The sequence below is a fragment of the Erinaceus europaeus genome, chromosome 6 (genome assembly GCF_950295315.1).
Source record: "Erinaceus europaeus chromosome 6, mEriEur2.1, whole genome shotgun sequence".
NCBI lineage: Eukaryota > Metazoa > Chordata > Mammalia > Eulipotyphla > Erinaceidae > Erinaceus > Erinaceus europaeus.
The window spans coordinates 44,322,007-44,338,622 of NC_080167.1; the positions used below are offsets into that span (position 1 = coordinate 44,322,007).

The following is a 16,616-nucleotide window of genomic DNA, read 5'->3' on the forward strand; positions in this document are numbered from 1 at the left end:
GGAGGGGTTGGGATACGGAACTCTGGTGATGGGAATGGAGCAATTGTACCCCTCTTATCCTATGGTCTTGTTAATATTTTATAAATAAATTAAAAGAAAAAAAAAGGAAGAAAGCTTCCTAGTTAATGACTGCAGGGAAGCTTCTCTAATGGCCTAATGGCCTCCCCCTCTGTGGCCAGAGCATACCTCATCCCAGGAGTGGCTGAGATGCACTCAAAGGGGCCAAGGTTACAAACAGGCCAAACTCTACCATTACAACAGGATTCATCTGTTTATTGATATTAATGTGAAGCCACTTCCCAGCAGCCACTGCTGGAAGAAGACTAGGATTCAGTTTCTAAAGGTCATAAAATAATGGTGACATCACTGAGAAAGCATTGGGGACATTCCACCCACAAAGAGAACTGGCTTCTCTCCTCTGGCCAGAGTAACAAGGTGCTAAGTGCCATAAGGGCCTGAAATATCAGCCTTGAGAGTCTGCACACTTTCCTTCCATCCTGGCCCTTAAAGCCTTGTGGGCCGCCTTCTCCACACAGTTCACCTGGATCCACTGATCCACTTCCTGTTTCCTGTTGGTGAAGCCAGTGCTCATGATGGGTGAGCCACAGTCTGGTGACCAAACAACTAGCACCAAAAAGCTGGTCCTTCCTTTTCACCAAGTAAACACAACACTTTTTTTTTTTTAATTCTCATTTGTTTTTCAAGGAAAAAAAAGTCTCAAAAATATATATGGATATGGCACTAGTGTGTAAAACTATACAACTGCGTTTGTTGAAAATGTCCTACAGCATCCAGCCCACACAGCCCCTCAGATATAGAGCTGGTGGGAGGCCAGGGTGTCCATGAAAGGGCGCACCAGGTTGTCTGTGGAGAAGTAGAAGATGAGCCCGAACGTTATGGAGATGGGGAGGGCAGGCAGTGCCTTCTTGAACACCGCCAGCAGCAGGAGCGTCAGGCACAAACCCTGCAAGACAAGAAGTTGAGAAGGGTTGAGCGCCAGGGTGGGGGCCATCTCGGTGTCAGCAGGACCAGGGCTTTTCAAGGAATTGACACTCCACCATTTCCCTGGTTCCCCCCACAGCCTGTGAGGTACCAAGGGGCAGGGTCTCTTTTCAGACCCTAATGCCCTGTGGGACATTAGGCCTGTTGAAAATGGAAGTTTCTTATGGGGAACGTGACATCAGAATGTACTGGAAAGCATGTAGCCAGCTTTCACACGTTATGGCAGACTACAAGAGAGTAGGCCTGCCAACTCCTCAGAATAGCTGCCTCTGCTGAGTGACCTTCGTGACCCTTGTGACAAGATATTAGGTGACTGTCCCCTCATTCAGGGGGGTACCTATTTATGTAAGAACTTGTGAACATGACTATGATGCTCTTGGCAGCTGACACTGAAGGAGCCAGAGATGCTATGTGGCCTGGGCCCTTGGAAGCATACACGGTGGCTGTCCCTCCTGTACCTGTCAGGCCAGTGCAGGAAGTGGTCCAGGTGGGGACAAGGACCCTGAGCACCTGCCCTATGCTTGTGGATAACACAGCTCAAGGGCAGACATTCTGGAGGTGGATAGGACTCCATTATCCTGTCCCTGACACACACACTGTGGGCAGATATAAAATTTTTTGAGGAATGTGGCTGCCTGGGCTCCAGGTGCAAAACATGGAACATGTGTACACCACAGAGCCTCACATCAATGAGATAATGTTCCCAGCCACTTGAAGTCACTCTAAGAACTTCCAAATTCCATCGCTGAGATTCAAAATGGTAGGGCACCTCCCCCTGCCACCAGCACACGTCCTGGGAGGCCCCACCATTTCTGGAGATACGCCCGGGGTTAAGTATAATTAATAATTTCAAAGAAGGCTGACTGTACACTTCCTGGCACATCTTGATGTCCTGTTCTCATGAAACTGCACATTTTTCAGGACAACCTGTTTTTCTGTCCTGTTTTCATCATGGGTTTTCCATTCTCTTGTGTTATTTATACACTGTATGTCTAACCAAGCAAAACACTCAGGTCAGGCATCATCAGCTCCAAGGAAGTGGACCCTTGATTATAGGACAGTCGACTTGCAAAATAAACCAGAAGCAAACAGACGTGATAAAAGAACAAGGAAAACACCACTGTATTCAGCTGTAAGATTTTCTATATAAACGCTGAGCTCTCCCTGCCCCTTTACAGTTGGCTTCTCTTTGCCTTCTGTTACTCTCTTGGTGAATTTCCTAGTAAAGATTATCTTTGCTTAGATTATCTTTGCTTCCTTCTAGTTTGACTCCTTTCACACATCTCCAATACGTGTAATATGCCAAGCACACAGCTCCAGAGTCAGAGACCAGAGTGCCATCACACCTTGGCCTTCACCAGCTCTGTGCTCACAGGCAGGGCCCACAACCTGCTTTCTCCGAAAGTCTCAGGTGACCATCCCAGTCTCTTCACAGTCTCCCTCTTCCTCTCCTCTCCTCTCCTCTCCCCTCTCCTCTCCTCTCCTCTCCTCTCCTCTCCTCTCCTCTCCTCTCCTCTCCTCTCCTCTCCTCTCCTCTCCCCTCCCCTCCTCTCCCCTCCCCTCCCCTCCTCTCCTCTCCCCTCCTTTCCCCTCCTCTCCTCTCCTCTCTCCTCTCCTTTCCCCCGCTCCCCTTTCTCTTATGGGACAGAAAAACTGAGCAGGAGGCGGGGGAGACAGAGAGGGAGGGATAGACACTTGCAGCATTGCTCCACCTCTTGTGAAGCTTCCCCCCCTCCAAGTGGGGATTGGGGGGCTTGAACCTGGATCCTTGTGCACTGTAATGTGTGCTCTCAACTTCACTACTGTCTTAAGTCAAGTGTCCAAAGCTTTCAGCCTGGCCCTTGGCCACCCTTCCTCAGTCTCTTGAGACAGGAACCTCCTGCTAATCTGGGTCCATCATTTCTGCCCCTCCGTGGAACAGCAGCATCTGAAGCCCCAGGGTCCCAGCTCCCACTCATGTACTGCACCCCCATCCCACCCCTCCCACTCACGATGAGGATGGCCACGAAGCAGGCTAGCGTGGTGTTCCAGTCCCCACTGCCCGTGGCCGCCGCTTTGCCCACCAGCACACTGTAGAAGATGAAGTCTCCAAGGCCGAGCTTCACCCCTCCTGTGTGGGCAAGAGCACAAGCCTGTCACCTCGGGGGCCTCAGAAAGAAGCTTCAGGGGAAGAAGCTGACACCAACCAGACAGCCCAGGGGACATGGGGGGCATAGGTCCCTGGATCCTCAGGGGGGAGTGGGCTGGTTCTGCCATCCAGTCCACCTCACCAGGCCTCTGGGAGGGGGTCGGTTGTCTTTGAAAAACAATAGGCAGGGGTGGGAGGGGAAAAGGGGAAACCCATTCCTCCATTTCTCCATTTCTGAGAACTCTGATCAGACCAGTGCCTGGCTTTTAAGAACAAACAGACGATCAGGTATGGGGGGGGAGGGGAGGATTTTGCTGGGTAACTTAGAGCTGTGTTTGTCTGCTGCTCTCCATTCTGACCCTGCATCCTCCCTGCTCCCAGGGCTTTGTGATATTATGTGGAAACGCTCCCAAATGCTGCCCTGCAGGCCCTCACACCTGCCTGCCCATCTTCCCAGTGCTCATGCTTCCTACCTCACCTCACACTCCCCTCACCAACTGGCCCAGTCACTGCACCCCACAGAGGCCCTGGCAGCTGTCTGCTCTCAGCCTGTTGCCCTGCCCCCAGTGTGGGCCCAGATGGCTTTTCTCTCTAGTGCACTGGCACCCCCTCGTGGTAGTCATTGATTCTTGCTGTTGCCATAGTCCTGGTTTGCAAACCACTGCTCTGTTTCCTCTGGGATTTAAAATCCCAGGGGCTCCAGAAGTGTGCCCCCTCCTCCCCCTCAGGTCTAGCTCTCTCTGGCTACTCCTGGTGGCCCACACCCTCGGCTTCTCCTTAAGGCTTTCCTCACTCATCTGAGCCTTTGCCAGGAGCCGAGGGACATGCAATTAAGGATTCCACTGGCTTTGTCTTTGGTTCTGCAGTGGGACCCTAAATCCATGGAATTTCTAGGCCTGACCAAGGTCTTTGGGAGGCTCTATAGTCACTCCTGGGTTTATGTTGTATGTTTCATATTGGTTTGGTCTCGCTCTTCCCCCGCCAGGAGAATTGGTTTGGCCCTTGCTAGTTTCGCGGGCCCTCTTTCTCCCTGCTAGATAGTGTGTGAGAGTTCTTGGCGGAGCGGCAGGAGGAGAAGGAGGCAGGAAAGATCTGTGTGGTGATTAGTTTAAGGGTCTCTCTCTGCCACCAGAGCAGAAAGACAGGAGAGCACATGTTTGCCCGCTCGTGAATAAAGCCTCTCTGCCCAGCCATGTGTCTCTGGTCGTCTCTGTCTACCGCCGCGAAGCTAGCCCGGCCTGCTGGAGCCCAGAACTTTAACGACAGGTTTATGCCACTGAGAGGATCAACAGGGGTGGTGACTAAAGGGGGTGATAAGGGGCTCAGGCTCTGGAGAGGAGGGACTAGGGATGAGTGTCCTGTGAGCAGTGCTTCCATTAAGCACACCTGGGCAAGGAGACCCCTTTAAACAATAGGGGGGACAGGGCTGTGTGTCCCCAACCCAGACCTCACCCAATGTCTCTTCCTCCTGCAGGATCTGACTTGTATTGGGTGTTATAACACTCTAATGGCAATCACAACACATTCCTGTGGTTTACTAAACCTGAGACCTGCAGGCTGGCGGCTGGTGTGTACAGTGAAGGTTCTTGCGGATCCTGCCCCTTCTAGCCTGTGGGGTCCCTGCTGAGCTGGGACTGAAGTGCAGTGCACCAGCCTGTCCACTGGTGGGCACCAACCTGCCCTGGGGCTGCTCCCAGGGAAGCTATTTGAACCTCTCTCTCCTGGGGAAGCTACCACCCCAACTCTGTCCCGTTCATTAGACTGGCTCCTCAGCCTGTTTTCAGAGCCTCTGCCCCCAGTGACATGAAAAAGTCCTCCAAACTACTCACACTCCAGTGCATGTGAGGATGGGAAGTTCTCCATTGACTGCCCCCCCCCCCGTCACATCCCTCCTCCCAGATGATTCAAGAACCTTCTGATGGCACCCATGGCTCAAGGACACAGACTAGATTGTTCAAGAAGGTTCTGTGAGCTCAGCCTGTCCCTCAGCCTGGTCTCCGTGTTCTGCCTTGCTGTCCTCCCACCGTCTATGTCTGCTTGGCACCTCTCCCAGCTTAGGACTTAGTTCCTCTGAGACCAGGTCAAGAACCTGAGCAGCCTCTCCAGAACCCAAGGATCTCTTCAGTCTCACCAACACATGGAGCATGTGATTAGTGTCTGCACACCAAGACCATGAGGCCCACTGGAGGGGATATCCCCAGCCTCCCGGGAGCACAGCAGAGGCACAAGGATCTCAGGAAATGTCTGGCTGAGCCTGGAATGTGACAGTCCCCATGGCCTGCCCTCCTTCTGGAGTGCTGGCTCTGAGGTGACAAGGAGTGATTCCCCTCAGAACCTCCTCCCCCAGCGGAATCCCGCTCCCCTCCCAGGTCCAAGATGACCACAGGGGCATGGGCACCTTACTTTCCTCCTCCTCCTCCAGCTCCTCCCCAGGGTAGCCAGGCAAGGGGGGCTCAAAGACTTCGGGGTATGAAGGATCCCCGAAGCTGTCATAGGAGTCTTCTTCTGGGCATCCAGGAAGGGAAGACGGCCATCATGGAGGGAGGGGGCAGAGGAGGGGAAGGAAAAAAGAGACAGAAGCCAGGTCAGAGGATGGGGTGGTTTTCGGGACCACACTCCCCCTGGGCTTCCCTAGCACCCCCAGTCATTCCCCAGTCTCGCCTGGCTCTGACATGAAGATTCACAGGTCTATGTAACAAGGAAAAGCAAGGAGAGAGACAGGGCTGGGGCAGAGGACCAGGTGCCCCTCACTGGGTCCCTAAGGTGTGTGTCCAGGAGGCTGCTTTTCCCTCTGTCCCTCCAGACCTCATGCCTTGCAGAGGGGCCAAGCTAGGATCTGGGGGGCACCACCCCCACTATTACAAGAGTGCCCCAAACTCACCCATCTCTGGGTCATAGGGCAGCTGCAGAGCTCCCTGAGAGGAGGGATCCAACTTGGCCATGCCCACCGTCCACACCATGGCAGCTGGGGAGGAGACAAGAGTGAGACGGCAGCTGGTGCGAATAGGGCTTGCACCCAGGGCCAACGGGAGAGGAGAGCAGGAGGGCCCGTGTGGACCCTGAGAAGCCTTGAGGAAGGCCCAGGCTCATCTCCCTGGTGGAGGCAGGTAGTGGCTCTCCTGCCTTTCCTTTATTGTTGCTCCCTCATGAAACACATGGATTTTGTTGCCTTGTGATGAAACACACATGACAGGAGCTGCACTGGAAGCATTTTAGTTTTTCTTCTGGTGGCGTTAAGTACAGGCACACTGCTCTGATGCAGATATCCAGAGCTTCTCCTCTTGAGAAACAGAAACCCCAGAAGCCCCATTCCTCTTCACTCTGAACCTGGCACCCATTGCCCTACTTTCTGTCTCCAGGAACTGGAATGTCCCAGGTGCCTCAAGACACAGCCCTTCTCCTCACTTCACATGACGTCATCAAGGCATGTTGGACCGTGTGCCAAAATCCCGTTTTCGTCCGAGGCCAAGGACCCCAGGTTGTCTGTGTACGGCATGTTTTGTTCATCTGCTCACCCATCAACAGACTTGGTTGCCTGCCCCTCATGGCTACTGTAAACGGGGCTGCTATGGACATGGTGGGGATTAGGGGTATCTATCAAGGCACTGCTTTCAATTCCCCAACCACCCCAGAACCTTTGCACTTGCTACTGTTTCTTCTGTTAGAACACTGTCCTCATACAGTCTCTAGTCAAATGTTACCTTAAGAAGAAGGGTTTCCTTGACTACCTTTTGTAAAACAGCATGTCCCCCCATCTCCATCCCCACCCCCATCCTGAAGTCCTGAGGCTTCAGGCCCTACTTGATTTCTCTACAGAACACCCCCTTCTGTGACTGCTCGTCCCCCTTGCTGGGCTGTGGACTCCATGGACGCCTGCAGACAGTGGAATAACTCTGAGCTCTGTCTCAACCTTCCCACACGTGGTCTCTGTTCCTCTGTGGCCTGTGACTGGAAAGTGTTTTTACACAGTGGGCTGTGCTTCATTTGCATAGGGATTATCTAGCACCCTGCAGCTTTTTCATAAATTGTTCTGAGGGCAGAAATAGCTCACCAGGTAGGGTGTGTGCCCTGAAATGCACTTGGCTGAGGGTTGTACCTTGGCATCACGTGGGAGGTGCCATGGCAGTAGAGGAAACTCCATAGCTGTGGTGTCTGTCTGCCTCTCTTGAATGAACGAGTGGCCCAGAGTGGTGTCCCATAAATAACCTGTTTCCCGGAACACTGTGTAGACAGCTGAGCTCCAGAAAGTCAGGTTCCACTTAAGTTACCCATCCACAGAAGGTCTGGGAAAGGGTAACTGTCTCCCAGTCAACACTTCCCCCCACTCCGGGATATCTGTTGGCCCCAATCTGGTGAGGGACACGGGGACACTCACATGAGTAGATCAGGGCAGGAAAGATGGGCTCATTTCTCTCCTGGGCAGTTTCCACCAGCATTCTCAGTGGCCCTTTGGGGCACAGCACAGCCACAAGATCTGGGAAGACAAAGCATTCCCTGTCATGTTTAAAACAAGAGACAGACTTTGCGTCCTAAGCAGCCCCCATAGGAGAGCCAGACCTCTCAGACATGAGGGGCCCACGTGGCCAGGCCCTGGGCTGAGGCTCCCAGGACACAGCCTGCTGTTCCTTCCAGCACCCAGCCCAACAGTGTCCAGCCTCTCTCCAGAGTCTGCGTTTTCTGAAGCACAGAGTAGGGTGTATCTTAGAGGGCAATTGCAGAGCCAGGGAGTGGCCCTGTGGAAAAGCACATGCCTTGAATATATGAGGCGCTGGGAGGACTGGTCCCTCCATCCCACAGAAGATAGAACAAATGGAACATTACAGACGGAGAAGCATTTATCTAAATTCTCTTCCCAATCCAAATTACAAAAAAAGGGGGGGGGGCAATGGTACACCCAATAGAGTGCGCATAGCACCATGCAAAAGGATCCAGGTTCAAGCCCTCGGTCTCCACCTGCATGGGGGAAGCTTCATGAGCGGTAAGGCAGTGCTGCAATTACTTGTCTCCCGATCTCCCCTTTTCTCTCTGTCTTGATTCAAAAACAAAAGAGGGGCCAGGTGGTAGCGCACCTGGTTGAGTGCACACGTTACAATGCGCAAGGACCCAGGTTTGAGCCCCTGGTCTCCACCTGCAGGGGGAAAGCTTCACAAGTGGTGAAGCAGTGCTGCAGGTGTCTCTCTGCCTCTCTCCCTCTCTATCACTTCCTTCCCTCTCAATTTCTGACTGTCTCTATCCAACAAATACATAAAGATGAAAAACAAAGAAAAAAAAGAAAAAAGATGGTCACTGGGGGCGGTAGAGCCCCCAGTTATAATCCCGGTGGCAATAAAAAAAAAGTAGTTAAAAAAAAAGAGCAAACTGTGAACTGGGGAAAGTTGTGCGCTTGAGACTTTATTTTTATTTTGAACCCCTTATGGTTCAAGAGGAAGCAACTGTACTAGTGACAGTCATCACACAGATGCTAATTAAACAGCATCTGTTTACAGGCTCCTACTACTTGGAGGTACCATCTGCAAACTTAGAAGTGTTCTGAGGAACAGATAATGTGCAGGACGTCAAGTGCTCACCACTGAGTATGAGATGGACACCTGCCAAGACATAATCATGTCAAATGTTGGGGGCCAAACCAGGGAAGGTATCTTGACATAACAGGCTTAATCTTTGTCACACTTGTAATTGCCACAGGCTTATGCAACCCCTGGCCTAATTATTCTAATTATTCAAAGACACAGATAGGTGTCCATCGGGCCAAAGCTCCAGGCCATAGCCAGTTTGATAACTGATGTGAATGAGGCAGTAGCCAACTTGCTGACAGTGCAGCCGCAAACCTGCTGAGCTTCCCTTAGGCCTGGCAGTCAGGAGAGAACTTAGAAGAATGCCCTTAAGTCTCTCTTTGAGACTTAAGGGCACAGCCTTTTCTATTCCATCTGTTGCCCTTAAACATCATTTGTTCTCTTATACAAACCATTGCATGGAGAATGTAATCGTGGAGGATCATAGCCAACAGTCTCTTCCTTTGGGGAGATTTCACCTTCTTAAAACCCATGGTTGTTTTAGGAAGATACATCTCTCCAAAGGGAGGCCCCCCCATCCCAGTCTCTTTGGGGAAGGATGGGAGACCTTTCAGCACCCACTGTCATGTAACAAGACCCATCTGGCACCCACCTGCACCCACCTACCGTATACAGAGATGGCACCCAGGATGACCCAGGCAGACCACTCCGGCAGGTACTTGATAAACACCAAGGCCATGAGCGCGCTGATCATAATAAGGTAGGCCTGCTGCAGCACCAGGGGGCCCTTCCAGTGGATGCATACCATGCCCACTGCCCCAAAGTTCCACACAGTCAGGAAGAGCGTGGGGTAGTCCATGGCCACGTTGTAAGTTTTGAGCACTTCCCTGCAAGACCAAAGCCCAGCCCCACTCCAGGGTCAGGGGGAAGACGGGACACACACTCAGGTGACGTCAGAGCTGCTCAGACACAGATCAACACTCACTGCTCCTTGGTCACTAAGACCAGCCTGAGTTTTCCCCAACCTCTGGCTTCACTTAACATCTCCTGTTCCTGGCCACATTTACACAAGCCTACAACATGCCACTGGAGTGATTTTCAAGGTTAAGGTGGGGAGTAAACCATCAGCTTATCTTTGAGTTGGTTCATATAAACAAAGGCTAGTACAATCCTTTGCCCAGGACGAGCAGGTGCTTGGCAAAGTGACTTCTCCTGTGCCTCTAATCTCTTTGGGTCCTGAAATCAGGCTGATATCCCAGGTCAAGGGCAGAGAAATCACTTTCCCCAGAAGCCAGAGAGGACCCTGGTCTAGTCACAGATAAGAATATAAAATTGAACACATTACCATACATAATGAATGACCTAGGTTTAAGCGCCTGGTCCCCATCTATGGGGGGTTCAGGGGAGAGGAAGCTTCACGAGAGGTGAAGCAGTGCTGCAAGTGTCCTCTCCATCTCCCCTTCCCCTGTCAGTTTCTCTCTGTCCTATCAAATGAAAAAAAAAAAAAAGGCCACTGGGAGTGGTGAATTTATTGTGAAGGCACCAAGCCTTAGTAATAACCCTGGTGGCAACACACACACACACACACACACACACACACACACACACACACACACTGATTTAAGGAGTTCCTACCTCCCCCATTGGCTTCCCAGAGGGCCTCCTACATGATGACTCTGCTTATCAATTTTAAACTACAAACCAGAGAGATGCCTGGCTCACCCTCCCATGCCAAGGGGGCTGTGGGACCTGGAGGCCTGGGCTCTTCTAGTAGCAACATTGGGAGGATGAGAAGCCCAAGGGGCACCGTTCCCACCCAGGGCCTCACCCCCACTCACAAAGAGGGCCTGGCTGCATGCCAGCTATCACTCACCCGAGGTAGATGTAGGTGAAGAGGAACAGCAACATCAGAGATGACATGATCAGCCAGCCGTGGATAAACTAGATACAGAACAGGTTGGGTGACCATGGGCTGTGGCCGCATCGCAAACTCCTGGGACTGGGACTTGAAGGAAAGTCACTCCCTGCTAGGTAGGCACCTTCCTAATTGTTTTGGAAGGTACCAGGTGACCAGTTTTCAGACAAGAGGGGCACAGAAACCCAAGGAGTCTAGCCAAGGCCTGAGTGTCACAGGCCCTTAATGAACGGAGATTTGGGTTGTGCACAAAGACTGCTCTCCTGCCACCTGCTCATCTCGGCTATGCATGCGGTGCCACATTCTCTGTGCTCTTTCTAGTTTGCGTTTTCTGGTCTGCACAGTCTCCCCTGCTTCCCATCTGCCCACCCTCCCCACTCCAATTAAAAACTCTGCCTCATTCACACGGGTGGTTATTTACCGGTGGACACTTCCTGGCAGCCCCTCCTCCCATCATTTACCTCCCACAGTCACTGCCAGCCAGGACTGGGCCCCTCTCTCTAGACTGTGCCTTTTCCTCCCTCCATAGATGGCAGCAGCCCAAATGCCAAGTGGTACCAGGCAGGCTGGTATGGGAAAGGCTTCAAACTAGTGAAGGCTTCCCTAGCTCCCTCTCAGCATGTAAGGATCCAAGGCTTCCTTGAGAGGAAAAAAAAACAAAAAAACAAAAACCTGAGACTCCTGTCTGAAAGCTGACAGAATCTCAGACAGCAGGCACTGGTCACAGGTAGGGGAAGGTAGGACTCAACTCCTTTAATTCTTTGGGTGGGTGAGTGGGGTCGTTCCTTTGCAGCTGGAAATACAGAACCCAAATTTCCCCCAGGGTTATGAGAGCTCAGTATACATCTGTGCATCCCTGTTCAAAAGGGAAATGGGAAAATAGAAATGAGTCTGGTGGAGAGGTGGTGAGGTGAAGGGTGAGCATCTCACTTGTTCGGAAGGTGAAGCACAAGAAAATCAAGTTCTGTTCTAAAAGGTAACACTGGGATGTTGCCATGGGGAGCTTAATAAGAGGGACAGCACTAAAGATTCTGAGACAGCAGTATTGTGGCTGGGGAAACGGCTCAGCAGGGGGACAAGCAGGCTTGAGGTTCCTGGTTTGATTCTTGGTGCCACACATATCAGAAGGGCGCTCTGGATTAGCCCTCTCTCTCCTCTCTGTCTCATGTGAGACTCTCTCCCTTTCTCTTTCATATGTAATACAATATATGTTAAATAAAGGATGGGGGCCAGATGGTGGCCCACCTGGAGGAGTGCACACAATACGGTGAGTGAGTGCCTGGGTTCAAGCCCCTGGTCCTCACCTGCAGCGAGGGAAACTTCACAAGCAGTGAAGCAGGGCTGCAGATCTCTATTTTTATTTCTGTCTTACCCTCTGCCAGGAAGAAAGAAAGAAAGAAAGAAAGAAAGAAAGAGAAAAAAAGAAAGAGAGAAAGGAAGGAGGGGGAAAAAATGACTGGCAGGAATGGCAACGTCATTGTGCAAGTGTTAACCCTGGTGGAGAAATAAATAAATAAATGGAAAAATAGCGCAATAGTGTAGGTTAATTCAGGGTAGGTGTGGGGTGAGAAAAACAATAAAAGTAGGAGTCTGTTTTGCAGTCAAAAAAGAATTCTAATAGTTAAAAAACAATCCGCCAAGCAGTGGCCGCTGCCTAAGAACAGGGACAAATGGGGGTTGGGGGGTGCATGCTGGGGATACGGTGGCAGTGAAGCTCACCTTGTAGCAGCGGTACTTGTAGAGCACGACCAGGAAGATTGTCATGACCACGATGACGCTGATCATGATGAGGGTGTTGAGCACAGAGTTGAGCAGGCGCTGGCCCACGGAGGGCGTGTCCTCGGTGAACGGGGTGTAGATGCTGAAGAAGGCAAGGGCTACAGAATCCACTCCTGCCTGCTCTGTGTGCTCCCCACCCTGAGGGAGCTGCTGGTGGAGGCGCCTGGGAATCCCCCATGGCTGGCTTGGGCACAGGGCTCTGCCTGCCCACATCACAACTAGCTGTCCCTCCCCCTTCCCTTCCCCCACCACCTCTGCCCTCCTCCCCCCACCCCAATCACCACCTCCTCAGATGCTCCCCTCAACACACACATGGACCCTGCCGTCAGCCCTCCGCAGCCCAGGACTGGCCCCCAAGCGCACATGCAGCTCTGATGTTTGGGAATGAATCGTGCTGAGCCTGCCTGCCTCTCTCTGTCCAGTGTGTGTGGCCATGGAGCTAGTGTGCACGAGTTCTCCAGCCCTCCAAGGGCTGTGCTAATTCCTGTCTGCTCTGAACTCCTGGCCAGTAAGCCTCTCTCTCTAAAGGATACCCAGTCCAGGGTGCAACTCAGTGTTGAGTATGAGTTCTGGGGCCTGGTGGTGGTACAGCTGGTTGAATGCTTACATTATTATGCCCAAGGACCTGGGTTCAAGTCCCTGGTCCCCACCTGCAGGGGAGGAAGCTTCATGGGTGCTGAAGCAGGGCTGCGGGTGTCTCTCCTTCCTCCCTCTCTAGCCTTCCCACTTATCTCACTTTGTCTCTCTCAAAAAGGAAAAAGGGGAAAAAAAGTGTCTACTTTGCAGGTATGAGGGTTTGATTCCTGGTGCCATATACACACCTGAACTAAATCAAAAATAGTTTTCCAAGTGGGTACTCAGCAGAGACTGCCACAGGGAGGGCACAGAAGCTTTTTCTTTGCTGTTTCACCTGCCTGATTTTTGTTTCTTTGTTTTTCCTAAAATCAACAATGTCTCCCTCACAAGCTGGAAATAAACTAAGCAATCCTTTGGCCTGGCCACCCCAGCTTACACTCAAGGGTGAGGTGACTAGTGAGGTAAGAATCTTGCTTGTGGGCATGTGGGCACCGGTGGCACAGCTGTGCCTAGGACCTACTTACTGCGTGAAGCACCGAGTTCAGAGTCTTTGGAAGAGCCCTTTACACAATACTCTTGAAATTCTTCCAGTGGCATTATTATTATTATTATTATTATTATTTTCTTTTACCAGAGCACTGCTCAGCTCTCGCTTATGGGGTTACTGGGCATTGAACCTGGGACTTCCAGGCCTCAAGCATGAGTCTTTTGCAGAACTGTTGTGCTGTCTCCCCTCAGTGGCTCCATTAGACAGAGAGGGAAACCGAGGCAGGGAGAGATGAGGAATATGGCCAGGCAGGAGGCAGCAGATGGTAGAGGATGTGACTGCAGCAGGTCCTTGGCCATGCTCTCTGCCACCGATGTGGTGAACTCGAGGCTACCCCCCCTCCCCAGACCCTGCCCCTACTCAGTACCTGCTCCCGAAAACCTGCCCCGCCCAGACTCACAGCTGTCCATTCTTCTCCGTGTAGAAGCGCACCGACTTGATGGTGGCCACCACCACGATCATGCACAGTGTGACGGGCACAAACAGCATGATCACATGCTTCGCCCCATACTTGAGGGTCAGCTCCTCCTCCAGGCCTGGGAGTCGCCCGGGGACCCCACTGCAGACATAGTGGTCGGGGTCCTCCTCATGATCCTCTTCACTCTCCTGGCTTCTCTGTGGGCAATCGCACCATGAGAGTCCTGGGAAGGCCCCAGCCCCACACCCCCTCTCACCACCGAGAGCTCAGAGGTTCTGGAATGTAATGAGAAGTGGGAATGCTGATTTCCAGACAGGAAACTCATTCAGGTTGTAGATTACGAAATGGATTAGCTTATAGAGCACAGGTCAGAGGTGAGAGTTTGGACTGGCTGCCAGTTGTAGGGAGGCCAAGGCAGGCATGGAAGAGGGCAGTCTGCTAGTGGTTTGAGAGGCATCTAAAGACCTTTCCCAGGAGGCCGGGTGGTGGCGCACCTGGTTGAGCGCACATGTTACAGTGCACAGGGACCTGGGTTCAAGCTCCTGATTCCTACCTGCAGGGGGAAAGCCTTGTGAGGTGTGAAGCAGTGCTACAGGTGTTTTTCTTTCTCCTCCTCTATTTCCCTCTTCCCTCTCAATTTCTCTGTCTCTACCAAATAAATAAATAAAAATTTAAAAGACCCTTTCCCCTCTCAGTGGAGGAACTTGAGATGCTGTTCACTTGACCAAACTGATGCAGAGACAGGCCAGATCAAGGGAAACAGAGAGGAAACACTTTCAGCTGGCAAACCACAAGCTGGACTGCTTAGCACACATGGAGACTTTATGAGTGTGGACAAAACACTGAGCGTTTGAGGAGGAAGCCAACCTGGGCAAGCCCTGCCCCCTGCCCAAATCAGCAGGTGCGATTTGTAGCCCTGAGCCAGAGCCTGCATGCCTGGTTATCTGGGAAGAGCCTGACTCTGGGAGAATGTTAGTGCACAGACAGCACAGCAGGGCAGGACTCCCACTGGATGCCGACACGGAGCCATTCACTAAGAATTTGTGCTTCAGGAATTTTCCTCCCCAACAAGGCTGTCGATGGGGCTCAGTGCCTGCAAGATGAATCCACTGCTCCTGTTGGCTTTCTTTCTTTCCCTCTCTTTTTCCAGTCTCTCTCCCACTCTCTCAGAGGGAAATTGAAAGGAGTGGGGGAGAAAGAAGGGGAGACAGAAAGACACCTGCAATACTGCTTTACCATTTGTAAAGCTTTCCCCCTGCAAGCGGACAGTAGAGTCTTGAATCTGGGCCTTGCACATGGTTAATGTGTGCTCTCTACCAGGGGGCACCACTGCCCAGCCCCAGAATTTGCATTTTGGAATTGTGGCAGTTCAGTGCCATTAGCTGTCTTATTAACTAGTTTAACAGCCTCCGGGGGAAAAGTGAAAAGTCAAAAATGACTGTTGTCTCAGTTATCAGTTTTGGCAAAAGAGAAATCCATTCTAGACAGCTGTGAAGGAAGAAAAGTGGTTAATGAACAGGAACTGAAACTGAAACCTACCTCTCCCCCCACCCCCCAAGGCCCCCCTTGGAGCTAAGATGAAGAAATTAGCAAGAGAGGGCTAGGGAATGACCCAGCAGAAGCCCTGACTTCCAGCACAGAGAACCAAAGAAATGAGCTCACATTTCAACAAGGAAGGTTAAGGCTGGCTGGACAAAAAGTCTGAAAATCCTGTCCTGTAAGTGGTAGAACAGAATGGGGTTCAGGCAGATCCAGATATCCTTTTAGACTGATGGGGAGGCAGGTGACTCCCCAACTTCATGATGTTATCATCACCTGCCCTAAGCGCTGTACAGAGAGGAACTTAGGGCCGTCCACTCTTCCAGTGTGGGTTGAATGTTTATCTTACCTTTCACCACCCCCAGCCCCCACCTGCTGTCATCAATAGTAAGAGGTTTGTGAATGGGAGTAGTGTCCACAGAAGAGATTCTAGAGAGTTCTCTTTGAAAGAGAAAAGTGACTAGAGATGAAAACTGAAGGCCCAGGAAGTGGGCCTTCACTGGATACAAGAAGCTCTTGGGAGAGAAAAAAAGTAACACATCACCCAGCCTGCAGCATTTGGCTTCGAGTGACCTGAGAGCCCTAGGACACATTTCCAGCTCCAGAGGCAAATGTGAACTGGGTTCAATCATCTCTTGCTGCCAAGCTGTCCTCCCACCATCTTTAAGCTACCCTCCCTGAGGACACAGGAACCTGCACTAAGTGACCGGCCTCCAGCCCAATGCAAGCCAAGCGTTCCGGACAGCGCGTGCAGAACTCACAACAAAGCCTGCGCCTTTATTATATTCCCATGTCAGGGAATGGCTGGTGCCAAGAGGGACAGGAACCCCAGGGGCTGCCTCAGGGCCTGTCTGCCAGCAGGGACCTACCCACTGAGCAGCATTCTCCTCCTCCTCGGGGTCCTGGCCACCCTCCTGGCAGGCACGCACAGTGGGGCTCTCGGCTGACATCAGGGAGGTTCGTTCGTCACACACGTCTTCCTCACTGTCAGAGGCCATGAATGTGAGCATGGCCCTGCTGCGGGAAGGGCCTAGAAAACAGGAGCACAGGGATCCTCAGTCTATGTCTCTGAGAGCCAGGTAGTGGGGAGGGAGAGTGGGAAGCACCGAGCAGTGAGTTCAAAGACCTGGTCGGTGCTTCTGTTTGCAAAGTTCCCCAAGACATGAGGGAGACAAGTTACCAGGGAGCCAGGCTCCCCA

At 52.0% G+C, this 16,616-nt stretch overlaps 1 protein-coding gene across 7 annotated transcripts in view; it reads right to left on the reverse strand.

Annotated features, from left to right (window-relative positions):
- Positions 1-252: 252 nt before the first annotated feature.
- Positions 253-16,616, reverse strand: part of PSEN2 (presenilin 2) — a 28,940-nt gene continuing 12,576 nt past the window's right edge. For 2 of the 7 annotated variants that reach the window (XM_060192080.1, XM_060192077.1), the window contains exons 2-11: positions 16,287-16,447; positions 13,861-14,075; positions 12,278-12,500; positions 10,517-10,584; positions 9,310-9,554; positions 7,506-7,604; positions 6,012-6,095; positions 5,534-5,635; positions 2,994-3,112; positions 253-964 (exon numbers count right to left, since the gene is read on the reverse strand). In XM_060192080.1, coding sequence (XP_060048063.1) covers positions 809-964; positions 2,994-3,112; positions 5,534-5,635; positions 6,012-6,095; positions 7,506-7,604; positions 9,310-9,554; positions 10,517-10,584; positions 12,278-12,500; positions 13,861-14,075; positions 16,287-16,427 — 1,452 coding nt within the window. In that variant the 5' untranslated portion in view covers positions 16,428-16,447 and the 3' untranslated portion in view covers positions 253-808. The remainder of the gene's footprint in view (positions 965-2,993; positions 3,113-5,533; positions 5,636-6,011; positions 6,096-7,505; positions 7,605-9,309; positions 9,555-10,516; positions 10,585-12,277; positions 12,501-13,860; positions 14,076-16,286; positions 16,448-16,616) is intronic. The other 5 variants (XM_060192078.1, XM_060192079.1, XM_060192081.1 and 2 more) reach the window with 5 other exon arrangements.